The sequence below is a fragment of the Centruroides sculpturatus genome, unplaced genomic scaffold (genome assembly GCF_000671375.1).
Source record: "Centruroides sculpturatus isolate CEXI.00-Female unplaced genomic scaffold, Cexi_2.0 scaffold327, whole genome shotgun sequence".
Taxonomy (NCBI): Eukaryota; Metazoa; Arthropoda; class Arachnida; order Scorpiones; family Buthidae; genus Centruroides; species Centruroides sculpturatus.
The window spans coordinates 456,477-483,423 of NW_019384493.1; the positions used below are offsets into that span (position 1 = coordinate 456,477).

General features: G+C 27.5%; 1 protein-coding gene and 1 long non-coding RNA gene across 3 annotated transcripts in view; one reads left to right on the forward strand and one right to left on the reverse strand.

Moving 5' to 3' along the window:
• The window catches only part of LOC111621850 (neural-cadherin-like), a 330,033-nt gene that overhangs the window by 85,724 nt on the left and 217,362 nt on the right, over positions 1-26,947 (forward strand). Inside the window, exons 10-11 of the mRNA XM_023364110.1 lie at positions 2,940-3,278; positions 10,316-10,506. Coding sequence (XP_023219878.1) covers positions 2,940-3,278; positions 10,316-10,506 — 530 coding nt within the window. The remainder of the gene's footprint in view (positions 1-2,939; positions 3,279-10,315; positions 10,507-26,947) is intronic.
• LOC111621851 lies at positions 833-17,648 on the reverse strand. Of its 2 annotated transcripts, none has more exons than XR_002756139.1 (3): positions 16,998-17,648; positions 1,918-2,010; positions 833-1,430 (listed from the first exon to the last, which is right to left on the reverse strand). It is a non-coding gene; the product is annotated as an uncharacterized LOC111621851 (long non-coding RNA). The 2 variants fall into 2 exon arrangements; XR_002756140.1 differs by lacking the exons at positions 833-1,430; positions 1,918-2,010 and adding exons at positions 6,362-7,203; positions 7,271-7,628.

Sequence of the window (26,947 nt, forward strand, 5' to 3'; positions counted from 1 at the left end):
TTCAGGCATATTTTATAAGAGGCATTAGAAATGCAGAATTTGAATTAACATTCAATTACAGACGAATAGAATGAAATTACAAATTTAAATAATTACACTTTTAGTTAATATGTATTAAATACAATAGAACATCTAATTTGCTGCAAACAATTTCACAGTTTCTATTTTTGGATTATAAGAGAGAAGTTTTATTTTAATAAAATAAATAAAGTATTTGTTATGGAAACATACTAGCATATGTGTGGTAGTAATTTATATTGTTCTAATTAAAATATAAATTAAGATTACATTCCATTCAGTTAATTCAAATTATATTTTCTTATTTATATAATATTTTTTTATTTTTAACATTTAAGAAATTCATCAGTATAGATACTGATGAATTTCTTATTTTTTAATTATGCATTAACAAATAATTTTATGAATTATTTTATAACTTGAGGGATTCTTCATGTGAATAGGAAATATATAGTAAACATGAAAAGAACACATATCACATCTGCTCCAAGAAAAAAAGATACAGTAATGAAGTTTTTTACATCTTTGCTGGATTGAATATCTGTTGATATGATTGAAAGCCCTTAAACTGATTGAATTGTGTGTTATCTAGATAAAGCTATTCAACAGAGATCTATTTGAGAAATCATTGGTTTTTATTATCTCAAATAGGTAAACTTTCTTGTGAAAACACTACTCTAACAGAATAGTTGACTTATTTTCTGAGATAACAATAAGCTTAAATATTTTAAAATTAAAAAATAAATTTTTTAAACAAATAATCTTTGATTAAGAATATTCGTTTCTTTGTGTTATTCTACAGTTAAGACTTATTTAAAAACAATGTGGTGTAGTTGGTAAGCAAAAAGTCCAACTCTGACTCCAGCAAATTTGCATCATGTGACTTCAACTCTGACCTTACCCTTTATTAACATGTTATACTATGATTTCTTTTATAAGGAAGAAACCACTGAGTATTCAACTATTTTTATGTAAAATTTCTATATAAAAAGTTGTACTAAAACTTATGGTGAGAATCAAAAAATGAATATAACAAATTTACCTTGGAAAAACTTTATAGTATATAAAGAAACACACTACATCTTAATAGCTGAATGAATTATACTTTTATTAGTTAATTATGAAAAATTTATTTAAATTTAATTATTTTCAAGAAAATAAACTTAAATACAATAAAATGCAAAAAATAACAATCTGATGAATGATATGAAAAATCAATCATCTTGAACTGAGGGGTGCAATTGGCCCCAAGAACTTAAATTAGTGAATAATACTAGCTGAAACAATCCTATTAGTTACATTTTTCAGTTTTCTGTTCCTCTTTTAGTTTGTTGAAGTTAGATTTTGATCTCAGTTATATTTTTTTCATCATTTTCTATTGACTGTTTTAAGATCAAATTATGTTATTGAAGCTATAATAAATAAATAGTCATTACTAATTTAAAGCCAATTGAAGAACAGTGAAAAAATTAATTAGTCTAATTAGTCAAAAAACAATTGATATCTAACAAAAAACATCTGAGATGTAAAAAAGTATTGTACCAAGTAAAAATTATGGCACCCAAAATTAAAGTCAAAATTTTTTTGGGGGCTTTTTTTTGGTAAAGATAAGATAACTTTGGCACTTCAAAACCATATCATAAGTGCTTACGTTCCAGGTGCAAACCCATGACTAACTACAAGTGTTCAGTGGTTTTTATCCACTTGCCCACTGGTGGGCCTTAAATTAATAAAATCTATTTTCTGAAAGTATAGAGCATGTCACATGAGATACACATAACATTTTGCTATGAAATGGCCTTAATGGATTAATATCATTTTGATATCTAAATTTATTGAAGTGTCTGATTTTTAAGAAATTTCTTTAGATACTGATGAATTGAAAAGTACTTTTCTTACTTCTCATTTTACCCACAGTAAACTTTGAGGTCGTAGTCACTGGAGTCAAAAGAATTTAACAACTCCAACTCTGGAAACTTCGACTCCACAGCACTGTTTAAAAATAAAATAAATTGTAAGAAAAGTTAATTGAATCATTTGAAATTTGTTATAAACATAATTAAAGCATTTATTTAATGTAATTGAAAAAGTAGATATTTTAATTTATTTTAAGAAACCAGAAAAATGATTTCTTATAATTATCTTAATTAAACAAAAGAGAAATAAATTTTAAACTTATTATTTTAAATACAGCTATTTTGGATTGTTGTTATTTTTCCATTTTTCTTAAATGCATAACAAATAAAAAATTCAAATATGTTTCCAAAAGGAATGAAACTCTTAAGTTTAAAAATATTCATCTTCAATTTGCTTTTTTTAAAAATGTAATTGCTTAAAAATTTATAAAAATGGTTGAAAAAAATTCTTTTAAGAAATAAAAGATATTTGTAAAATAAGGAAATAAGACTTTTATTTTAACTATTTGGTTCCTTCAAATGAAACATAAACTATAAGTGGCAACATTGATAGTATTTAGGGAGAGTAGGGCACCACTATACAAGTGGAGGGTTATTTCTCTACTGCAGGACACTATTTTTAGATTCTTTGGGTCTTGCAGTGAGTGTACTGTATCTGTAAATCCTTACATGTACAATAAATCACATATTTGCATTGGACATCTGCGTTTGAGTCTCTTTCATTTGAAGGAGCAAATATTTATATATAGTAGTTTATCTAAACAGAAAACAGATCTGAAAAATTTGTATTAAAAAATTATATAAGATACAGTATAGTTCAGGACTATTATAATACTGCTAATAAATTTAAATTTTTTAATATTTGAAATTTGATTAAACAGAAAATATTTATTATAAAATAATTTTGCATTTTAATACTTATAAAATTTATTTACAGGAAAATAATTAATGTTTCAAGTGTTATAAATACAGTATTTGATTAATTAAAAAATAATTTATAAACAGGTATTTGATCGTGAAGGTGATGATGGTCGATTTGTTAGTGTAACTGTTAAAGCAACAGATCGAGGTAATCCTCCATTAGAAGGTGTGTGTTCCTTCAAAGTAGAAATCACAGACATCAATGACAATCCACCACTATTTGACCGACAAGAATACAGAGAAAATGTGAAACAAGATACTCCTAAAGGGACCAATATTCTTCGTGTTTCTGCTTCAGATGAAGATGCAGATAATAATGGAGCTATAATTTATAACCTTACAGCACCTTATGATCCATCTGATCTTGAATACTTTGAAATAAATCCTGATTCTGGTTGGGTTAGTTTGAAAAAAGCATTAGATGTAAGTATTATTTTAGTATAATCATGCATTACTTTTTATTAATTTTGTCAATGATTCTTATAAAAAAAAAGAAGTCTTAATATTATACATATTATAACAACAGAAAACTTGAATTAAATGTAAATTTTAACAGTTGACATAGTTTGTTCATTTTCATTTAGTTAAAATTTGTCTTGGAATACCTGAAGAAGATAATTTGTTCACAAAAGCAATTAAATTTATACAAGGTCTGTTCAAAAAGTATTGGAACTTTTTTTTTTCCGCATAAACCAATGATGCGCGAGAGGCCTCCTTCGGTGGAGTTGTGGAAGGGATAGTCATGCACAGCCCTGAATTTTTTCCTGCCTACAGGAAGCGTCAGTCGTTGTCAATCAGCCTATGAGTGAGGTCATGTAGTGCGCTCTCGTCAGATTCCACTAAGCTGGAAAATGACTGAACAATGTGAGCAGCAATATTACATCAAATTTTGCCAAAAACCTTGGCGATACCCTAGCGTAAACCATTCGCAAGATTCAGCAGGCTTTCGGGGACGATCCTCAAGGCCAAAAAAAGCGCGGCATGTCCGTAGCAATATCAAAGGTCATGTTGACAGTTTTTTTCGACTCTCGTGGAATGGTGTGTCGTGAGTACGCACCACAAGGCCAAACCATCGCAAAGGAGTACTACCAGGAGGTCCTTCGTCGTCTTTCCGATACAATGCGATGCAAACGACCGGATCTGTGGTCGATCAAAACTTGGCAGCTCCATCGTGATAACGCATCCGCCCATTCTGCGCATCTGATTCGGGCTTTTGTCGTCAAACATAACACTCCTGTGGTTCGTCACGTTCCGTACTCTCCCCACAAGGCTCCATGTGACTTTTGGCTATTTTTCAAGCTGAAAATGCCACTAAAAGGAACCTGAATTTAGTCGAGAGAAGACATCGTGCGGAATCTGACGGACCGGGTGATGGCCATTCCAAAAGATGCGTTCCAGCAATGGCAGGAATGCTGGGAGAAGTGTATACACTACCAAGGAGACTACTTTGAAGGGGATTAGGGTTTTGTACCTCAAAATCAATAAATGTATTTTTGCCGACCAAAGGTCCGATACTTTTTGAACAGACCTCATATTTATTCTTAATAAAAATAAAATATAATTAAATCTTAAAAAACTGAAATTTTTCTGCATTAATAAATAAATCCCTTTGGTATGCAGAGAAGATATAAAAAATATAAAAAATTTGAAACGTTTAAGTTTTCTTAATAAGTATTGTCTCATATTCACTAAAAATATTAACAAATATACATAATTTGAAGATATTTACACATAAAAACAATAATTTAGTATATCATCAATTGGCAATCAAAAATTCATATCTCCAATAATGGATCAAAAACCACATTTTTGCTTTAATTTTGTTCTTGAATTTATTTGCCCTAGGATATATCATGTGCTAAGGTTATAAACACATAAGTTTTATTATAGTATATTGTATAGTATGTTCTATTTTATTATTAGTTATAGTTATTAATTTATTACTATGCCTAATTTATAAATTAAACTTTATCATACAGTATGTATGTATACATTTTTAAAGTGATACTATCTGTGATTTCAGACATTTACTGGGTACATGTATGGGAGATACAGTTTAAATAAAGCGTTTATGGTTAAACTTAATTCAGTGCCATTTAGAGTAGAACATGGAAAAGGATTGTAGTAAAATTTTGGAATATTCTCAATAGTATACACAAAATAATTAAGTGATTAGTTCCAGTTTAACTACTGATAAAGTTAGTACTATGCAACATAAACTTTTTCTTTTAAATATATTTATAAATTTAAAAAACTTATAGTTTGTATGCTTATTTTAATATAGTTAAAGTCCAGACTTAAACTTTTGCATTGATTTTTATGACAGTGGTACAATGCATAGATTTTACTTCTACACTGAAGTTCCTGATTGAGGATCTTCCTCTTCCTTGCACAAAAAAAACTCAGTGTTAACTGTCAAGATTTCTCTTTCTTTCTTTGAGAATTTCAGAATAAGAACCAATGAATGACATTACACTTCTTTTCACTTTCACTCATTCTGGTATTTAGTTTTGGACATAGTGGGCTAGTTCTGGTCATTCTTACAGAGCTCATCTTTCAGGGTCTTCATGGCTGAAAGCATGGGCTGTAGATTGCTTATTTTCATAAATTTTAAAGGAAGCTATTCATTTTTTTATTTCTCCTCTCCCTTGTCAATTTACATCAAACATGATAGTTTATTTAAAAAATTTTTTAAAGTTTTTTATATTTTCAGTGTTTTGGTTTCAAAACTGATGTTTTTATTAATATATCAACAAGAAAACTTTTTCTTATCCCAGCAATTTAATAATAAATATGACAAATGTTTTTGAACACTTGATTATCTTGCTTCAGGTTCATTATAAAAAGCAAGGTGGTCAAGCTGCTCAAAAACATTTGTCATATTTATTATTGAGTTGCTGGAATAAAGAAAAGATTTTCTTGTTGATATAGTAAATGTTTCCAGTTTGAGTTCTTATGTTAAGTTAATCATTGCAAAATAAACCATTGACAAATGAGTATTATCTGTACACTAAACATTATTGAGTACTTTGGCTTTTATTATTCAAAGAGCTTTCAGATTAAATTAAATATGAAAAATTTGATGTTTGAATGCTGAACAAAATAATTGAAACATATAGTTGAAACTAAAAAACTTACATAGAAATTTTGGCAAACATATCAATTTTTAATAATTTATTTTTAAAAATACTTTCAGCAGATTCTGTTAATTATATCATTCTGTACTTCTAATAAATTCAGCAATTTTCTTAATTTGATTAAAATGGTTTTTGCTACAAATAATGTTTTATCATCTTACAATCAAAATTTGACTCCAACTTCATTCAATTCAAGTTTAAATTTTTCATTTAATTTTAAGTTAGCTTAACATTACATCTTTCCTGATTGCTATTAACAGTTTTTTTGTATCCTATTAATCTTTCCATTGCTCTTATACAATAAAATATTTTGGAACTAATTTTTTAGAGGAATAATATAAATTTTGGTGTAATCATAGATTATGATAAGAGCAAAGTTTTTTTATATGTTTCTTTCCTTTATAAATATTTTTACATATAAGGTGCTTCGCAAAAGTATAGAACAACTGCAAATTTTACTACAGGAAGGTTAGGCATTACATGTATGATGTAGCTATTTTTCTTATATTGTTCAGGATTTATCAAAACATAATTTGTTGAAACTTATAGTTTCCTATATTGCAGCAAACAGCAGAAATTGTAAAAAAAACTGATTTTAAGCACCACAAAAGTAAATGAATGCAAAAAGAATTATATACTACAAAATAGTTTAATTTAGTAATTTATTTGTGCACCTCCTTTACAGATAACATTGAAATACAATTGGCATACTATCAACAAGGATTTTTATGATCGATGTCTCAAAGGAGTTTCAAGCATTGACAATTGCTTGTTTTAAGTATTCAGTGTTGATATATCGATGATTTTGGTCCTAAATTCAGTCAACCAAGATTTCCAAATGTTTTCTATAGGGTTGCAATCAGGACAATGAACTGGCCAATTTGTGTATTTTCAAACCATTGTTTCATGTCTTGTGATACATGGATAGATGCATTGTCCTGTTGAAAAATAAGAGGAATTTTTCTGAATCTATGTTTGTATGGTAGCAATTTGTTCTCCAGAACTTGTTGATAGTTGGCACTGTTCATGTGACAGGTAACAAATGCCAAATCCAATTTTCTCAAAGCAGAAAAAGCACCCCAAACCATAACACTCCCACCACCAAAGTTCCTTTGTGAAAAGTACTTGGGCTTTTTTTGTAAATTATGCCAGTAGAATGCTAAATCATCTGGCCCATCCAAATTAAATTTTTTTTTGTTTGAAAAGATTATCTATATGACAAAAAGGTTGTTATTTCTTGTGATAGCATGATAGGTCTAAACAAAAGTAAAAACTTACTTTATTCCATTGAGTTGCCATGCTTTTCCTAGCAAAATTGAGTCAGGCAGCTTTGTGCTCAGGCTTAAGAGCAGGGGCACTTCTCATTCGAGACCAAACAATGTTGTTGTTGCTGTGTAAAACTCTTCTAATGGTTTTGTGATGTACTTGAATACCTAAATATCCTGGTGACTTAAACCAGTGCTTCTCAAAGCTGTAATTTGTTCTTTTTTAAAGTCTGTTAAATGGGTACCACGAGGCATGATGAAAAAAATACTTTCACACTTCAAACTTGCAAGAAAGATGACAGTTCTATACTTATGTGGCAGTATGTAAATTTACTTCTTTGCTATTCTGCAGTCAGCCACAAATTAGTTTCCTAAAATTATGTTTTTATAAGTTAGGTGCTAAATTGCATGTAAAAAAATCTATATCTATTAGTTCATGTTCTGACCATAAAAGACCAATTTTTTTGAGTGATTTATAGAATCACTCAAAAAAATTAGTGGAGCACCTTATTAAAACTTCTACAGAGATGTAAAACAACCATTTTTGGACATTAATTTCTGTTTCCAATTATAGCTTTTTTGTTAAGTATATCACAAAAAATAAAGCATTACAGTTTTTTACAGAAAGTATTATTTTCAATTTGAGCTGTTTATTTATTCTTCTCTCATTATTTTTGAAGAGCATATCCTTATACATTTTCAATTTTCAAATAGTGTAATTAAGATCATAAAAAAGCTATATTAAATAATGATTTTTCCAAGTGTAAGTTTCAATATTTAAAGAATAAAGTCAAGCAAGTATTGTATTATCATTTAAAGCTAATTTCTGTTGAAATTTTTGTAAAATTTTCAATGGCTTTATTGGTTTTTACAAAATGTGTAACATTATTTATTAAAATTTATGAAATACTTTTCTTTTATCTAGAATTTCTCTACCTCTGTTACATAGAATTTTCTCAAATGACAAGAATTTAAAAGAAAATATGAGAAAGAAGAATCTTAAAAACCAAGTTCTGAAATGCTTTAGTATATATAAGAACAACAAAAAATTCTGGAAAAACAGTTAATAGACCATAAAAAAGATATTAATAAAACATTAAATGTTAGCTAAGTTAACATTAAATGAAGTATTTAAGTTTGAACAATAAAACATTATTTACAGCATAAATCATTTTAATTAAATTAAGAAGATCAACATCAATACAACACTGGATTTATTACAAATATGGAATTACCAGTCTATTTTCTGAAAAAATTATTTTAATATATTTTTAAAAAATTACATAATTTAAATATGTTTAACAATTTTTTCCTGTATTCGAATGTTTGTATTGACTAATTTGAAGACAGTTTGAATAATGAAAGAGAAAATACTCATTAATGGTTTTTTTTTTATTTAAATAATTTATCATCAATAAATCTGTGGATAAGTAATGCTGAAATGAGATGATAATATTTGCTAAATAAATGTTAGTATTTCCAAATAATGTGGCCTTATTGCTACCAATTTAATAGAAATCACAATTTACTAAATTATAGGTATTCATTATTTATTATCTGAATCAGATGGCTACTTTCTTATACAAAGATGTGGAATAATTTGCATCTGCAATGTTTTATAGATGTAAATCATATTACTGCTTTTTTTTTCTAGTGATAAAATTGGAACTAATTTTTTTAGAAAAATTCTTTTACACAATCTTTCAAATTTCATCATAATCATTTCACCATACAGTACTAAGTAGGAAAAATTTATGGGATAATAATGATATATGCTATACACATACAGTATCTTATAATTATTATATATAGTATAAAAATATTATTAACTTTATAAGGGTGTATATATATATATATTATACACATATACAGTGGGTGATCGATTAATGAACATAATCTGTTCCAACACTTTGTTTGCTATCCGAATTGTTCGTTAACCGTTTATCGATTTACCATAGGTTTTAATGGGAATTTAATTAATTCGTCTTGGAGACCCCCAAAAATAAAAAAATATATACTTTCTTACTATGTTTATTTATATGTAATAATAAAAATACATACATACATACACAGTCTTGCATTTTTATTAGTCATGTTTTTTTCGTTTGAAAGGGTTAAAGAATCTGTCTAATGTCGATTGTTTTTTTCTCTTCTTCAGGATTTTTCAGGAAGTAATTAATAGCATTGTAATTGTAAAAATTCCTAAGTCTCAACCTGGTTTGGATGCCATTCTAAGACCGTTGTTCTGACATCTTCCCACTTCTTCAAAAGATCTTTAATAGCAGATATTGGCATTGATCCTCTTTTTCAGAAGAAAGCATATCTCGCCGAGTTTCTTGGCATTATTCTGTCGTCAGATCCATTTCAGGTTCCATTATGAACTCTTCGATGTTCTTTATTTCTCAGATGTGATTTTTGTTACTCCTTTAGCTGCTTGAGTCTTCTTGATTATACAGTATGTTTCTTAAATAAGATTGAACTGCAGCCTTCTGTAGACCTGTTCATGCCATACTGCTCAGTAACATTAGTCATCTTCTATCCACTTTTGCTATTATACTCTCACCTTTCGAAAAAGAAAAACAGTTGCAAAAGTTAACAAGTGCCTACCCAACAGTCTCACGAATACATAAAAGAATTGTTTTGTCAGAAAAATAAAAGACTGGAATTTCAAGGAAGAGTTTCAAAGTTTGGAGGAATACTATCTGATCAGTATATATTGGGTTGAGCGTCAATGTTGACGTCTCCCACGCTCCAAAAAGTTTCAAATTGTTGTCTGAAGACAAGGAAGACCAATCAGTATTCGTTATTTTACATCACTTCTTTTTGTGTTTGCTCTGTGGGGTGTTCGTTATCCGATCATGTGTTCGTTGTCCGAACATAAAAATCTTTCGTGAAAGTGTTCGTTATCCGATTTGTTCGTTAACCGATCACCTACTGTATACACAAATGTATTTCATAACAAAATTTTAATAATTACAAATAATTATTTTAAAATTTATTATATATGCAGTACTTATATAGTTTTTCAATGATATATAAATATTTTACTGTTTTGTAGAGAGCACAATATCATTTGAGAGCAGTAGCTCTAGATAAAGGAATACCACAGCATAGGGCAACTGTAGAAGTCATTATTGATGTAGTAGATCGAGCAAATAATCCACCAATTTGGGATCAACCAGTTTATGGACCAATTTTTATCAAAGAACATTTAGAAGTTGGCCAAAGAGTTATATCTATTAAAGCCAGGTAAAAGAATTTTATTGCATATACTTCAGTATTCACATAAAAATTTTAAAAAAGATCTTTTATATATTTGATGGTAATTACTATTTTAATGTTTATCATGATACACTTTTTTGTTTAAAAAGACAAATGTTAAATTTAGCAGAATTGGCTTTTTACAACCATACCAGTAATCATAACTGATCATTATTAATAAAATTATTTCAGAATGATGCATGTGAACATTTGGTAACAAATAAAATACATGCTTTTTAAATTACTTATTCCTATCTAGCTATACAATTCTACATTTTAACTTGATAGATGATCAAATTTTTATCATTAATAAATATAATGTAATTCAGTTTCTTCTCAAAAATCATAGGTGTTCTGTAAATGAAAAGTATACTTCCATTTAGTGTAATTTTAACTTTTGTAAAATTAAATTTGATAAAATTAAAATTGAAAACTTTATAATTACAAATTTCATTTGATTTTAAAAATTTATATTCATCAAATAATAAATTTAAAGATAATTTTCCAAAATAATTCATTTTTATTTAGTAGTGTTACCAATTTTAAAAACTGAAATAGGACGTAAATAAAGATTACAAAATATGCATTTTATTGTATTGAAAATTTATTGTTATTTATGTAATTTAATCACATTACAATATATGTATGTATATAATATCTTTTGTATGAATATGATCTAAGTTGCACTGTCTACACATTTTGTTAGCTCGTAGTGCAGACATATAAATAGTAACTACATAGTAAATAAAAAAAAATATTAAAACTAACATATACATTTATTTACACTTATGCTTATATAACCATATTCAAATCATTGTATAGATTACATGTGCATTTTCTATAATTTCCAAAATTGACGTTTAGGCATAAATGTAGGACATAGGATATAGGTGTGATTATAGAACTGCTCTACCAAAAGTAAAACATATGGCAACTCTGTTTAATATTGATTGTTTTATTGAGTTAGTGAATTGAAATGGATAAAGATTTTGAATGAAATGATATTTAGTCAACTTTCTGTTTACTTAACATTAGCTGTTTTATAGAATTGCAGAGGATTAAACTGGATGACTAAAATAGAATAATAATAGCCTTTAATCCAATAATTAATTATAATTAAATAACATTTAAATGTTGCTAAAAATGTTATTTAATCCTAAGTAGTTTAGGCAAAGTAAGTAGCAAATGGTGCAACTATACTAAAATAATGATAAATTCAAAATATTAGACAAGTTTATATTATGCATAATTAAATTAATACTGTAAAACCAGTTTTGTAAATACTGTAGAAATCATTTATAGTTCAAAATAAATTGCAATTTATATATCCCAAACTTGCAACTAAAAATAATTACTTAAAACTTGCATGTAGATGAGGAATTCTATTTTCTGGAATATCAAATGTATTTTTAGTGGTAATAATACATACATACAAAACNTTGTTTTAGATGAATTATGCTGGAAAAATCTTCCAGAAAATTAAAATAATGTAATGAAAACAAATTAGTATTGATGTGACTAAAACATTTGTTATTTAATTATAATTAATTGTTGAATTAAAAATTATTCTATTAATTGTTTCTTAGAATTCAAATGTTATGTCCCTACAGGCATCTATTTTTTTCTCTTTGTGTAATCTATAATCACTTTATAAATTCATAGCTGAAAAATTACAAATGTTGTGATTGTAACAAAGAACAATACTCCAAGGAGTTGTCTACTCCATTGTAATTAAATCAACTTTATGTTTAAACTTTTATCAAGAAGTTCTAAAGCAAAGAGAATTTAGTGTATGAAAGATCTGTTTTTTAATTACAGAACTTACATCTAAATAAATAAACAAAACTTCAGAAAACTTAATTTTAAATCTAAATAAATATTTTTTTTTATCAAGAAAGCTAATAATTTATAAAATTATTAAACATAGAAAATATTTTTTTTCTAATAACTTTATATGATCTTTATATGACAAATTATTAATCTCTAATGATAAAAAAATATTTAATAACTTAAAAAATTAGTGTTAAGCTTTTTTTATTTTATAGATGTAGATTTTGATGATGACTGAAAATATTAAAAATACTAAATTCTCTTTGTTTTATGACTTTTTCCTATAATTATAAAATTTATGTTTACACAAAATACATAAATTTTATCCTCTATTATAAATTTTCTTAAGATTTGGATACAGAAACTCAATTTCTTAATATTATATGGAATATTATTATTATAATCTTTATTAGCAAAAAGGGATTATCCCTGTTGCAGGGGTTGTACAAATTTAATTTATAAAATTCCTTGATAATAAAGCATTAAATAATATTGTAACATTCAGAAGTTTTTTATACAATAGATTTCATATTAGTTCATTATTAACATAATTAATAATTAAAAACAATATATTATATGGAATATAAGTTTATTATTGAAATTAAATTTTTTAATATATAAACTTTCTAATAAAAATACCATTTTGAACTTGGTACCATATTTAAAATAATAATAAAAAATACCAAATTCTGGAAACCAAAACAAATTTTTTACTCAAGCATTTGTGTTCTTTTAAAAGATTATCATTAGCTTTCAAATTACAAAGTGTGTTAGAACAAATTCAAAATTATTTAAGTTACAAAGTTGTAAAAAGTTTATAAAAAAATTTCAAATTTTTTTCCAACACACTTTGCAATTTTGAAACTGATGATGATCTTTTAAAAGAACAAAAATGCTTCTGAGTAAAAAATTTGTTTTGGTTTCCTAAATTTAGCAATTTGCTTATTATTCTAAACTTTTTAATTTCAAATTTCCAAATGAACAGACTAAACAGAAAAAAATTGTTGTATTTTTAATGGAAATTATTGTTCTGAGAGGTAGTCATTAAATGTTCTTGTGAATGCTATTGTAATTAAATGAAGGAAACAAAGAAAAAAAATTAAAGGTCAAAATTTATTTGCCTACATTTCCAGAATACTTTCGTTTTAATGTTAGATTTATCAAAGCCTAAATCAAATGTCTTTAAAGAATTGTTAGAAGAATAACTTATTTTGAATTAAAGATTGTTATGAATCAGATTTGAGGTTTTTAAAATTGTGGATACTACAAATATTTGTGGAAAAATTGTGGTTTCTTCAGTTATCATGACATCTCTCCTTTATTCTTAAGCAAATGTTTTATGGAATGATTTTAAGGTAATTATACCAGATTTAGAATTTTTATTCTAAAGATGGTAGAATATTATTTGTAGGATTACATATAGCATAGTCTAAAGATTATAAAAAAAAAATATAAGAATATCTTCTTATATTCTTAAAGGCTAATTGTTAAACTCAGGATTTATTTGTTAACAAATATTTTATAATACACAGCTGTTAGCAGATAGTTGTCATATATTTGAATATGTTTGAGCCAAAGAAAACACTTGTAGGAAAACTAGAAACAAATATACCAATCACACTACACCTTACACACTTTTCCAGCACTAGTTTACTGAAAACAAACGTTTTTGATTCCTTTCAGAGGTCTGCCTCAAGTTAAAAACATATTAAAATACAAATTAAAAGACTGAGTTTTACTAGTAGAACTATAATCACTATTTTTAAATTTAAAAAAATTCAAAAAACAAGCGATTTAGTTATTTTAAACGTTTTACTAACAAATTATTTACATATTTTTAAAAACATTAAAATAAATAAAAATAAAATAAAATAATTATACATGTTATTAACAAAAATTTTTTAAGTTGAGCTTATGTCATTCTCTTGGTTATCAACTAGAGACTGCCATGCTTTAGATAACATTTCTTTCTCCTTGAAATTAATGCTGACCAGGCTAATCCTTGAAATTAGCCTGGTTTCAACATGCTTACATCCCTAGTTTGCTCGAAAACTAGGGGTGTAAGCATGAATATCTTGCTGATACAAGCTATATCAATTGATAAATGATGTGAATAAACATTGTCAAATCTTCTTTAATTATTTTTTTTTCTGTAAGTTTCTTTACAGAAGTCATCTGCTTCATTTTGTGTAAAAAATTCTTGTCAAAGTATATTAAAAAATATATTTGCTGGTTTAATTATAAAGGTTTGTTAGTGCTATAAACGATTTTAGATTAAATTCAGATTATAGTTTGGATAGCCATTTAATTTTTTGTTGATAAACAATTACATTAACAGTAATAATTTGTAACTTGATGAGAAATTGTATTAAATTAATGTAAATGATGAACAGAAATGCTAAAAAGAGCTAAAGTAATATTTTATATATTTTACTTAAAGATATGAAATATCACAAGAGAAACACATGACATAGCACAGAATAATCTTGAATGATAAGTTTTCTGTCATTATCAAAATGATCCTTAATTATTCTTGTTAATAAACACTTGAGAATCTTTAGGTAATCTGTGGCTTTATGTTTTTTTTAAAGTATAAATAAATAATATTGTAACAGGAAATTCATCCACATAACACTTGGCTTAGCTGGATACTTCACAAGGCTTCAAGAATATTCAGGATAATAATTTTCAGAATTACAACATTAGACATACAGAAATTTATCTGAGCCATGTTAATTAAATTTTGATTTATTTGAAAAATTGTATTTTTATGAAAACACACAAATATACCCAAAACCAATAAAAGAAGTAAAATTATTTAATGATATAAATGTTTACAAACATGCAAAATGAAAACATTTGTTAGCATTTGTTTTTTTGCATTACATATAACCAGTTTTTAAAGAAGTAAATTGTATTTTTATTTCTTCAATCATCAATAATCTATCCTTAATATATTTTTGTAGATATGAGATGAGTTATCTTTATATGTTTTATCTGAAATAAGTTTTTAGGCTTTTCTGCATATCAATCTAAAACATAAATGAATGGTTTAAAGATTTGTTTCAAATTTTTTTGCCTTTTATTTTTATGATTGGAGATTAATGAGGATTACTTTGGAATTTCTTGGAAGAAAACTTTCTTCAGAAGTGTATCTTATACTACAATAGATAATTTTATTGTATCTCTGTTTTTCTGTCACTATTTGTATTCAGCTCACTTTCATTTTTGAATAATCTTACTACAGTTTATTGATTAAAGCAAACTCTTAAGATTTTTATGAATAATAATTTTCAGGATAGAAAACAGTTATACATCCTATGTTACTATTTCTGTAAGTGATTTATTTCAAAATTTTCATTTCCACTCTTTCCTTATATTTTCATAACACATTATAATACACAAAGAAATGCAATTATATGCTTATCAACAGTATATTAAATGTATTAATGTACACTAATAAAAATTGCTATTTTTTACTCTTTATGTACATTAGACAGTTGATATTATATAATACTAGCAGATAAGCCCGGCGTTGCTTGGGCAAAAAGTAACGATAGTGAAGATTAAGATTATTACATTACAGTCAATCTTACCCGTTTTCACAGAATGCAAGAATTAGGTTTCCCTGTTTCCAGACTAATTAGAAAATTTTTAAGTGGGTCTAAAATTATGTTCGATTTAACGCAAAAAACTGCATCTGCATCTGTAAATCTTGCACGCTGCTTTCTCTTAACACTTCCATTGTTGAAGCCTTAATCCTGTCCCTTTCCCTGTGGGGGGTGGGAAATTTCAAAAAATTCCTTGTTAGTGTGTGTTCTCGTGACATACCCTAACTGTGTACCAAATTTCAAGTTTCAACTCCTAATTGTGCTGAAATGCTCACGATGAAATGCTCGTATACATGTGCGCCATCTATCGTAGGATAAATGTACTATGCTAGAAACCTTTGCGGGAGTGTATTAAACAACTTCCCAAAGTTTCATGGCAATTGGATAAATGGTGTAGTAATGCATGAAAGACAGACAGTCATACATTCATTTTTATATATATAGATAAATTAGTTTGGCCTTTTTGTGCTCTCTAAGTGGTAAAGGGCCTAAAACCACAATATATATATATGTATATATGTATTCCTTTACAGTATATATTCTTTTGAAGGAAAACTCTAGACTCTTGATTATGATGCAATAACAACTGTTATGGTATTATATAATTATTTATATTTTATAATTTCTGTAAGTATTCATTTTGAAATTTTAATTTCAAAATGAATACTTACAGAAGACTGAATACTTATAGATACTTACATGAATACTTACAGATACTTACAGCTATATATTTAATAGCAGCATTTTCAGTCCTCATAATAAGTTATATAAAGTTTGACAATTAAATTTTAGAGTAATGTAAATTTAAAATTAAGCAGCATGTTAGAATCAAAACAGCATTTGTTATTGATCAATGTAATCCCATTGGGAAGTCACATATTTTTGCATTTTTCATAGAATATTATAGTATATCTCCAAAATCAAACTGATATTTAAACAAAGTAATTTGAAGATGACATCTGCATCCTCAAATTATTTTGTTTAAATATCAGTTTCATTTTGGAAACAAGTCTGGCAATCTGATTCCTTAAGACTTACTTGAACTATGCCAATTTTGATCTGTCCGTTTTTGTTTATTCTTTCTATATATTCTTTTCAAAAATTTCTTAATTTATTTTACCATATTTGTTTTAATCTTCTCATTGAGAAGATTAAGACAAAAATGGAAAAATGACTTTGATGAATGATGTATGCAGACTCCTACCTTACTTGGGAAAAGAGATTGGTGAAAAACAGAAAATGATTCAGTATAAATTTTGAATTTTAAGTATTGATTTATGAAAAAATAAAGAATTCAAAATATATTGTCCTCAGTTAATATTTAACTGATAACAATACATTTCATCTTTGTTATCCTTGTTGATTATTACATATACATATTATTTTTAATAAATATTATAATAGAGAAAACAATAGATTGCTTATTCTTACATAATCAGAAAAATTAAAAGCATTTGCTTTTCCTTAGAACTTAATGAATGTACATACACTCATTAAGTTTTAAGGAATATATGTAAAAATCCAAAACTTTTATGCCTTTTATGTAGATATTTTCAGGATCCAAAAAGTTTTCAAGAAGAGAAGAATCAAGCATGAAAATATTACTGTTACACAATCAAAATTCTACTGTATCTGTTATTTTGATAGTATTGTAAATGAGATTCTTTTTCATTTTAAATTCATTTTATTTCTTACACTTTAATAAGAATGTTTAAAATTTTAATCAGTTTGGAATACATTGATATAGTTCAGATGCATTAAATTTTTACTACAGAATATATCTTTGTCTTTGTTCTAAATTTTTTCTTTTTGTGAAAACTAAAGAGGTGCATAACTTTAAATGATATATTATTTAATAGAAAAATTAAAGATGTGTTTATTAGATATGAAAACATTTGCTTTATGGTAAATGAGCTCAGAAAATTTTTCCTGAGTATAGCAGTTAAATATTTCAAATTCATCAGTATCTAGTGAATTATTTGGCTCAGATGGCAGATTACACAAGTTATTTAATAATAGATATTTGAATTCTGAAAATTCCTATTTTCCTATTGCAGATAATTTGGTATTATTAAATATAGAAGTTAGTTCTATATTTAATATATTCTCACATTTTAAAAATATCTTAATTATGACTACAGAATGAGACCATGCATTATTATGCATTAGACATTAGCTTTTAATTATTAAAATAAAATTAGCTTTATACTTTTTAAGTAAATTTTTTTTAAAGCTTTTTGAGACTTATATTCAAATTCCAAAATAATATTTTGGAATTTGAATATAAGTCTCAAAAAGCCTTAAAAAATTTACTTAAAACATTTTAAAATATTTAAAATAAAAGTGAAAATAATCACTTTCTTTACAAATATTACAAGCTTCAACTTTAAATTTGAAATGAATAGCTACTAATTAAACACCTAAGAGTATTATAGTTACTTTTATAATATACCTGTTTTTCTCTATTTGTAAACTTTCTGTACAAATAAAACAAGATGATTATACCAAATAATTACAGGACAATAAAAATTAAGTAAAAGTTTAAATAATTTTTAACATAACATTATTATAAGTTTTATGTCTAGTCAATACTCTGAAAAATCCAAATGCACAAAAACTGCACAAAAATTTATGAACCATTTTGATGTCACTTGTTTTGATGCTGTCACCTAGTGTGGTCTGCACCCCTAGTGATATCACTGCTTATAACCATATTCACTGAGTCTCAAAATGAAATTCACATGATCTGAGGTTCAACTGATCTGAGCCATGTCTCATATTGTATTCACTATATTTATTTGATGAAAACTTAACTGATCCTTAAGTCAAATAATTTTGTTAGGATCAACATGATTGGTCAAAACAGATTACGAGGTTTTGCCATGTATAATGCTTTCCATGCTTAAAAGAATAAGCACATAGTTTATTTAGTAACCATAACTATTCTAGTGTGGTGATTTTAGCAACTTTAGTATGGAAAATAAAAAATCTACTGTTTAAAATAATAATTCTTTATAATAAACGTATACAAGACATCTATACCTGCATACCTCAAATTACTATTATTCAAAGAATTATTATTAGAACTGATTTAAAAGTACAGATGCTCCTCAACTTACCATGTTTTGACATATGATATTTCACACATACAATGGCCTATGAAGTGAAAGCACAGAAAAATGGTTAGAATTTGAATTCAAGCTGCTGTACTAATGTGTTAATGATCTTTCTTGAGACTTTTTCTTATATATACCATCTTATATCTTGTGTGTTTTTAGTATAGGGATAATGTTTGCAAAACACTCTGCTGTGTCCGCTATTACTGGTGAGAAGAGGAAGGCTATTACACTACTATTATACTACTGTACTCTCGATGAGAAACTTAATATCTAAGCATGGCTGTTATGGCATTCACTTGTGAGTTTGGACTATCATTGATTTTAATGATAGTCCAAACTCACATTAAGCACTGTACAATCAATATGCAATGTTACATACTGTATAATCTTGCATATAGTGTTTTTTTTTCTGTTTATTTTTTTTTACTTACGATGGGGTTACATTCTGGAAAACACATTGTAAGTCAAGGAGAGACTGTGTAAGATCATCATAGAAAAAAATATCATAACTAATAAATTATTGTTCCTTTGGTGACAAAAAAATTAGTTTTGTTACTTTTAAAGGAAAGTGCATGATTGAGTTTCTCTCATAAACAATGAACTAAATCTCCGTTTAATCCAGAAGACTCCAAAATGGTCAATATCAATCCCCAAAGGTCAATAAACCATTTTTGGGTCAGTTGGGACTTTGAGCTATGATTGGCATTTTAAGCTACCATGTTGAATACAGTTGTTAATGTATTGAAGAACTATTTATAGCTAGACTGAAATTTGTGGTCATTTAGAAGTACCTGCACTTATCTGGGATTTCTGTAGTATTCAGAATACTAGGATAACTATATTTACTGTTGTAGTGCTCCACCACTTATTGGTTGTTGTTAGTAATGTATGTGAATATTATTTGTATAGTTAATATTCTTTGTACTTAGCGTAAGTTTATTATGTCACACTGTATCGGGTTTTCATTGTGTTTGTCGTCCGTTTGGACACGTGTCCTCCTTACTTTGTACCTCCCTCCTTTGTGTGAAACCGGACCTCTGGATTGGCTACCCAAGAGGTCACGTGAGAGTAGCAAGCCAGGGTATAAATAGCAGGTCCACGTGTGAGAAGACACCTTTTTTTTCTTTCCTTTGGAAGAGTTCCATTCATGAGAGTTTTTGATCAGCGCCATCGAGGAAAGTCGGAACCGACCGGAGTGAGAAGGAAGATTCGTTTGAACATCGAGAAAAGGGAGATAGAACCAAATCTCAAGTGTGGTATATACAGAAAGAATAGTGTGGACAGAACAATTAAGGAAGATAGAGTACCCGAGGTATCGATGGAAGCGAAGATTTTCCCCATGTGCGATAGTTGTTGGTCCGATTCCTGATTGTTTAAGTGCCAGATTTCCAGTGAGTAGACTGTTATGAAAATTCTTTACATGTTATTGTAAATGCGTACGAACCTTGTTATGCTACGCGAATAAGGGAGAAGGAGCGTGAAGGGATGAGGGATATTGTATTCGGGACATGTGACTGTGTAATGAGAATTTTTTTCTGAGAGTTCACATGAGCCCTCAGTGGTTGATCACGGAACCCTTATTGAATAAAGAGATATTTTGTAAGCCGACTAATTGTGTTTGTTAACCTGGTAGGCCTTGTCTAGTCAGAGATCAAATCACTGTCTATAAATTTGTGATATGTTTTACTACTATATTTATATATGGGATTACAGCAATAGAAAATTTTTAAGAAACATATTTTATACTTCATGTGCATTGTATCATAAATAATATACATTAAATTGAGTCTTAATAGAAGACCAAGTTTTAGAAAATACTTTAAAATCCAGTAGGTTTTTGATAGAGACAGTATGGTAATTCTCTGAGACTTATTTTAAATAGAGAATTGAAAATTATTGGTAAATTATTAGCTTTTAACTTTTTGAAGTCTTGTAATTATGAAAATCACATGGTTTATCATGTGACACACTTTGTGCAACATCTCTTTTGATAGGTGTAATGGTGACAACAATAAACAATATTTTAAATTTATTATTTATGGTAAGCTATATATGTTAATTAAACAAGCAGAAGTAATTTTTAGTATTTATTTTAAAATTTACAATTAAAAAATTCACAATAAACAAATTTTTTTATATTTTGCATAAAAACAATGTTACAAATATTTGTTGTTTTAAAAGGCTACATAGTTTTTGACTATATGTTTTTTTCATGTATAATTACTATGCAAGGAACATGTCATTATCATATTTTAACTCTCCCACAAATAGTACATTGTTCTCTTTTCCTTTGTACTTGGTTGTCATTGTTTTGGTTTCTCATCAGCTACCATTTTTCTAACTAATTCTTTTACATTAACAGTCAGCTTTTTAATTTTCATTCTTTCTTGAATGTGGGGCTTCACTAGACCTAAAGCTAAATTTATTTTAGAAAAATTCTCCTTGGTACACTTCTGTATTAATTTATTTTGAATTGAAAAGAGTATCTGTCTATTTATACCTGCAATGCTCACTAGAGCAGTGTTCCGCAACCGGTGTACTGCGGCACACCGGTGTGCCGTCACAAGGTGAAAGGTGTGACGTGAACTTTTACATATTCTATTAATTTCAAGTTTTATTTATATATTTTTATTGCAGTTGTTGTGTTTCTTATGCTTGTATTTCATTCACTGATGAAATAAAATGATGTTAAAGCAATAAACACATATGTCGTCCCAGTACTTACTTATTCTTTTGGAGTTATACATTGGACTCACACAGATCTTAAGCAACTCCAAATGAAAACAAGAACAACACTTACTAAGCATAAACAACGTCATCCTAAATCTGCCATAGAAAGATTAACCCTTCCATGTAAAGATGGCAGATGTGGTCTGATTGATATAGTAAACCTTCACTACAAGAGCACTGCAAGAGTTTTTCTACAAAAGCAAGAAACATCACAGTTACATAAAGAAATAAGTCTAGCAGACTCAGATAAAATCACCATTAAACTTATATTTATATCATATGGACAAGACAGAACATATAAAATGCATAGACACTTAAGCAATCGTGGGTTCAAAAAACACTATGGCAGACATCCCTATGATTTAGCCCAGGATTTTGTTGACAAAACTGCGTCAAATAGCTGGTTAGCTCGGGGATGCCTCTTTTGGGAGATGGAAGGATTCATGATTGCCATACAGGATCAGGCCATAAATACTAAAAACTACACAAAACACATACTGAAAGATATAACACTCACAAATGACACTTGTAGAAAATGTCACATCATGCCAGAAACTATGCAACACATCACTTATGGTTGCAAACTCTTGATACAGACATAATTTACATCGACATAATCAAGTAACAAATACATCAAGAGCTTGCAAAGAAACACAAATTATTAGACATCCATGAACCGTACTACGAATACATTCCACAGACAGTATTGGAAAACAACACGCACAAAATGTACTACGACAGTCATAATCACAGATAAAACAATTTACCACAACAGACCAGACATCACACTCATTGACAAACACAATAAAATCACATACATTATAGACATATCTGTTCCAAACACTCACAACGTACAAAACACATGCAGTAAAAAATCAGCAAGTACATGGAACTTGCCCAGGAAATAAGGCATCTGTGGAGGATAGATAGGGGTGCTTATTGAACTTGTCGTTCTCTCCTCTACAGGTGTCATACCATAAACGCTACACAAAAGCCTGGGAACATTACAATTGAATAGAAATACATACATAACACTACAGAAGGCCACTATATTGAATACATGTCATATTGTTAGGAAATTCTTGAATACAGACACATAATGACACGCTTATTTAATTTTTGTCTTTTTTTTTTTTTTTAAGTTACTATGCTTTCCTTGACTCTGGTCTGGCCTAGACCAGAGTCAAGGAAGGTATAGTAACTTCCTTGACTCTGGTGAGGTACACTAGATGGACAGCCATCGGTGTCCACCTAGTGTAACTCACAAAACTCAACATAATTGAGTTTTGTGGTTTATGGCGTTACGAAATTCTATTAATAGTATCATATCATATACGTTATTGAGAGGAATAACATTTTGGTGTGCCGTGTTCAGTCATGTCGAGTCATAGGTGTGCCATGAGTAGAAAAAGGTTGTGGAACACTGCACTAGAAAATAAAAAATGGCACAAGGTCATTTTTTGGGTGATTCTTGATACTGTGTATGTAGTTTCTGCATATTTGATAAACATTATATGTACTTTCTTACATCATGTTGTAGTCCATGATAATAATAGGTATTCCAGTTTTCTCATTGATTTCTTGTTTTCATGCAAAGTTGAAATTGGGATAATTGCTTTATTTATTTATGGTATATTAACTTTGTATATTTTTGAATTTGAAAATTGAGCTGCCTACTTCTGTTTGCTTGCTAGGCAGAAAATCTTTGGGAATTTCTCTTTTATTTTTTCCTGTGTGTTGAGAAAAGTAATATCATGGCTAAATAAATTCTTTGTTAAAGGGTAGCTTGAATACCAATTATCTGTTGTGAAATTATTTCTTGAACCCTTCATAAAGTCAATAAACTTGTTAACTATATGTTTTGAGAATTTGAAACGTGGAATGGTCCTTCAGGTTGCTTTCCACAACAGATCTCAATATTATTAGTGAAAAATGTCTTAGAATCAGTGAATGCTATACTTAGCTACTATATTGCTTATATGCTGATTAAAATTACTTTAGTTTGAAGTTTATGACTTTAGTTTTTCATTAGTTGTGAGAAATTCACTAGTCAAATAAAACTTTTACAGTTTGCTACAAAACGATCAAGAATAAATCAAGAATATGATAGCAAGTTTGTCAATCTATTTTTGATTAATTCATTTGCTTTTATCATCAAACTGTAAGGTGGCAAGGTGAAAACAAAAACCTTTTCAGTGTCAAAACACTAACAGCTTTACAAATTTCAAAGACACTTCTGTCATCCGTTCATATTTCTCTCAAATTTACTTGCTGCATTTTTACACTCCAAATAGATACAGGAGACTTAGCACAGCCATAATATCTGATCTTGAAATAAGGTTTGTATCTCATTCTTGAGAATAACAGCCAGAAATACAATTATTCATAATTTGTAAATTTGTACAGCTCACAATTTTGTCTATCATAATAGAGCCAACATTTTTTAGGAAAAGTCTATCTCAGTACCATGTTCTGAAAGTAAACCATTCATTGGAAACAGAAAACATTTTTTTAGCAAGCTTTTTGATGGGTTATGACAAACTTGTTCTTCATAGGAAATTTTTTCCATTTGCTCACCTTAACAAGACAATCTTTAGACTTATTCTTTCTACTTTAAATATTCTTTATGTAATAATAAAAATCAAACTTGGGATCACAAATGTCTTTCACATCTGAAACCTCTAATTCTGAATTAGAATTATAATCTCTTTGATATATGAGCTCCAACTCTGAATCAGAGAATTTGCCATGAAATAGCTTTCTTTCATTATCAGAAGTTTCTAGTAGAGCTTTTAAAATTTAGTTTAAATAAGAGTGTATAATGACATTACTTATAGCATTGATTGATGCACAGAAAATGAACAGGAGAGAACTAATGGCTTGGTGCAGTATGTATATACTTGTCTTTGTTGGTTTTGAAAGAAATTAAGACATGAGTTTCTATGGCATAAAGGATTTTCATATTTTCTAGACAGTCAAATTCTAGACAGCATCTGCTTTTCAAAAGATGCTTCAATACTTTAGATGAAGGAAGAATTGTTATGTTTAAAATTATGTAATTATGAGTTAAAATTAGTAAATTATTGATATCATCACATAATCTGAACTCACTTTGGAATAGTCTTTCAAATACATATAACCTACAGGTTATCTGCACAAATTATGGTAGACAAATTTACTTATTTGTAAACTATCTGATTTAGTATTAAATTTTTATTTTTTGAAATTAGTAAGAGATGTAATGCTACAGTCTTCCATATGTTTCTAATGTTTTCTTCAACTATAAGAGACAAATTGCTTTCATTTGTAACTTTAACAAATAAAATTGTTTGATGTAAATAGTGTTGCTAATGTTGCATGCTTGCAATTTTTTTAAACCTTAAATATAAAAAAACCTGCAGAAATATTGCTGCTGTTGTGAAGTTTTTCTGTTTTCATTATTTTTCAATTTAATAGTTTTCATTAGTAATGCTGATAAATTTTTTTTTTAATACTCAGTTATATATTGTTCAAAAAATATATTTTTTGAAGATAAATTACATATAAAAATATGTATATTAATAAGCATAATTAATTTACAATTTTTAATAATAATTGATAAATAAATTTTATGTTAATAAATATAAAATCATAAATTATTTTCTCTACTAACAATGTGTTGAATTCTGAAAACTTTTATTCTGTTTTTCTAATTTATTTTAAAAATATCAATAACTCTGTTCATCACATAATCTAATGAACAGAATTATTGATATTTTTTGTTATTATTTATTATTAAATTATATTTAATTATTAACTATTTATTATTATGAAATTATTAGCATTTAAAAGTCTAAATATTATTAAATAATTAAAGAAAACAAAGTTATTTAAATTTAAAAATTATTGCATTACTTATGGAGGGATATAGATCATAATTAAAAATGATAGAAAAAATTTAAATATTAGATTTAATAAATTAAACTAATCAATCAATCAATCAAAACTTTATTTGTATTAGGCTATTGCCTGTTACAATGGGGTGTTATAATTAATACCTAAACACAGTAAACCACTATTAGTTTTAACATAAAACACAACCAATTTCATCATCTTATACTATTTACATCTTTTCATTAACAATAAATAACATTTAATTATTTTTAGTTCAGTTAGTTTACTTAATTTTAACTCACATGGTTACAACGAATTTTGAGCATAATTATATAGTTTATAAATTGTTACAATCTTTGCTGTATGAAAAAAACCATACATAGAATTTTCTATAATGGAGTTACCTAGAGAGTGAAGATCATAATGGTGTCATAACTCTATAGCCTCTTTACACTTACAAAACTCATGAAATTTTGAGAATTTGTCATTACATCTTTGACAGCCACAATTAGAATATTCGTAAAATTTGTTATTAATTATTTTCGTCTCTTTGTTTAGTCTAAGTTGAATAAAGAATTTTTAATATTAAAGGTTAAGTTTGTATAATAATAGTTATATAATTATAATAATAGTTATATGTTAAATGCTAATAATAATGTTAAATGCTAATAATTTCATAATAATAAATAGTTAATAATTAAATATAATTTAATAATAAATAATAACAAAAAATATCAATAATTCTGTTCATTAGATTATGTGATGAATATCCAGTTAACATATAATAATAGTTATATGTTAACTGGATATTCCAAGATTGTGATATACCACTTCGGCATATTCCACTTATGAAGATCTTCAATATTCCAAGACAAGGAGATTTCTAATACATTTTGAATCAGATGGGCACTTAACTCTTTGCTTATCTCAGATATTTCCATAAACGGTCCAAGATTTTTTTTAATTAGCAATAATAGGCCTCCGGAAGGTCAACCAAATCTCCTTATCATCTATGCTTTGCTGAATAATCTATACTAATATTATAAAGAGGTAATGTTTGTAAGTATGTATGTATGTAAGTTTGTTTGCAGCAGGTAATCTCCAAAACTACTCATCCGATTTCAAAAATTCTTTCACCAATATTTAGAATGGAACCTCAGGGGTGGACATAGGCTGTATATTATTCCATTAAACATTCATATAAATTAAAATATATAATCTAGGTTAAGGCTTTTATGTCCAACAGATGGCGCTACGAGTACGACG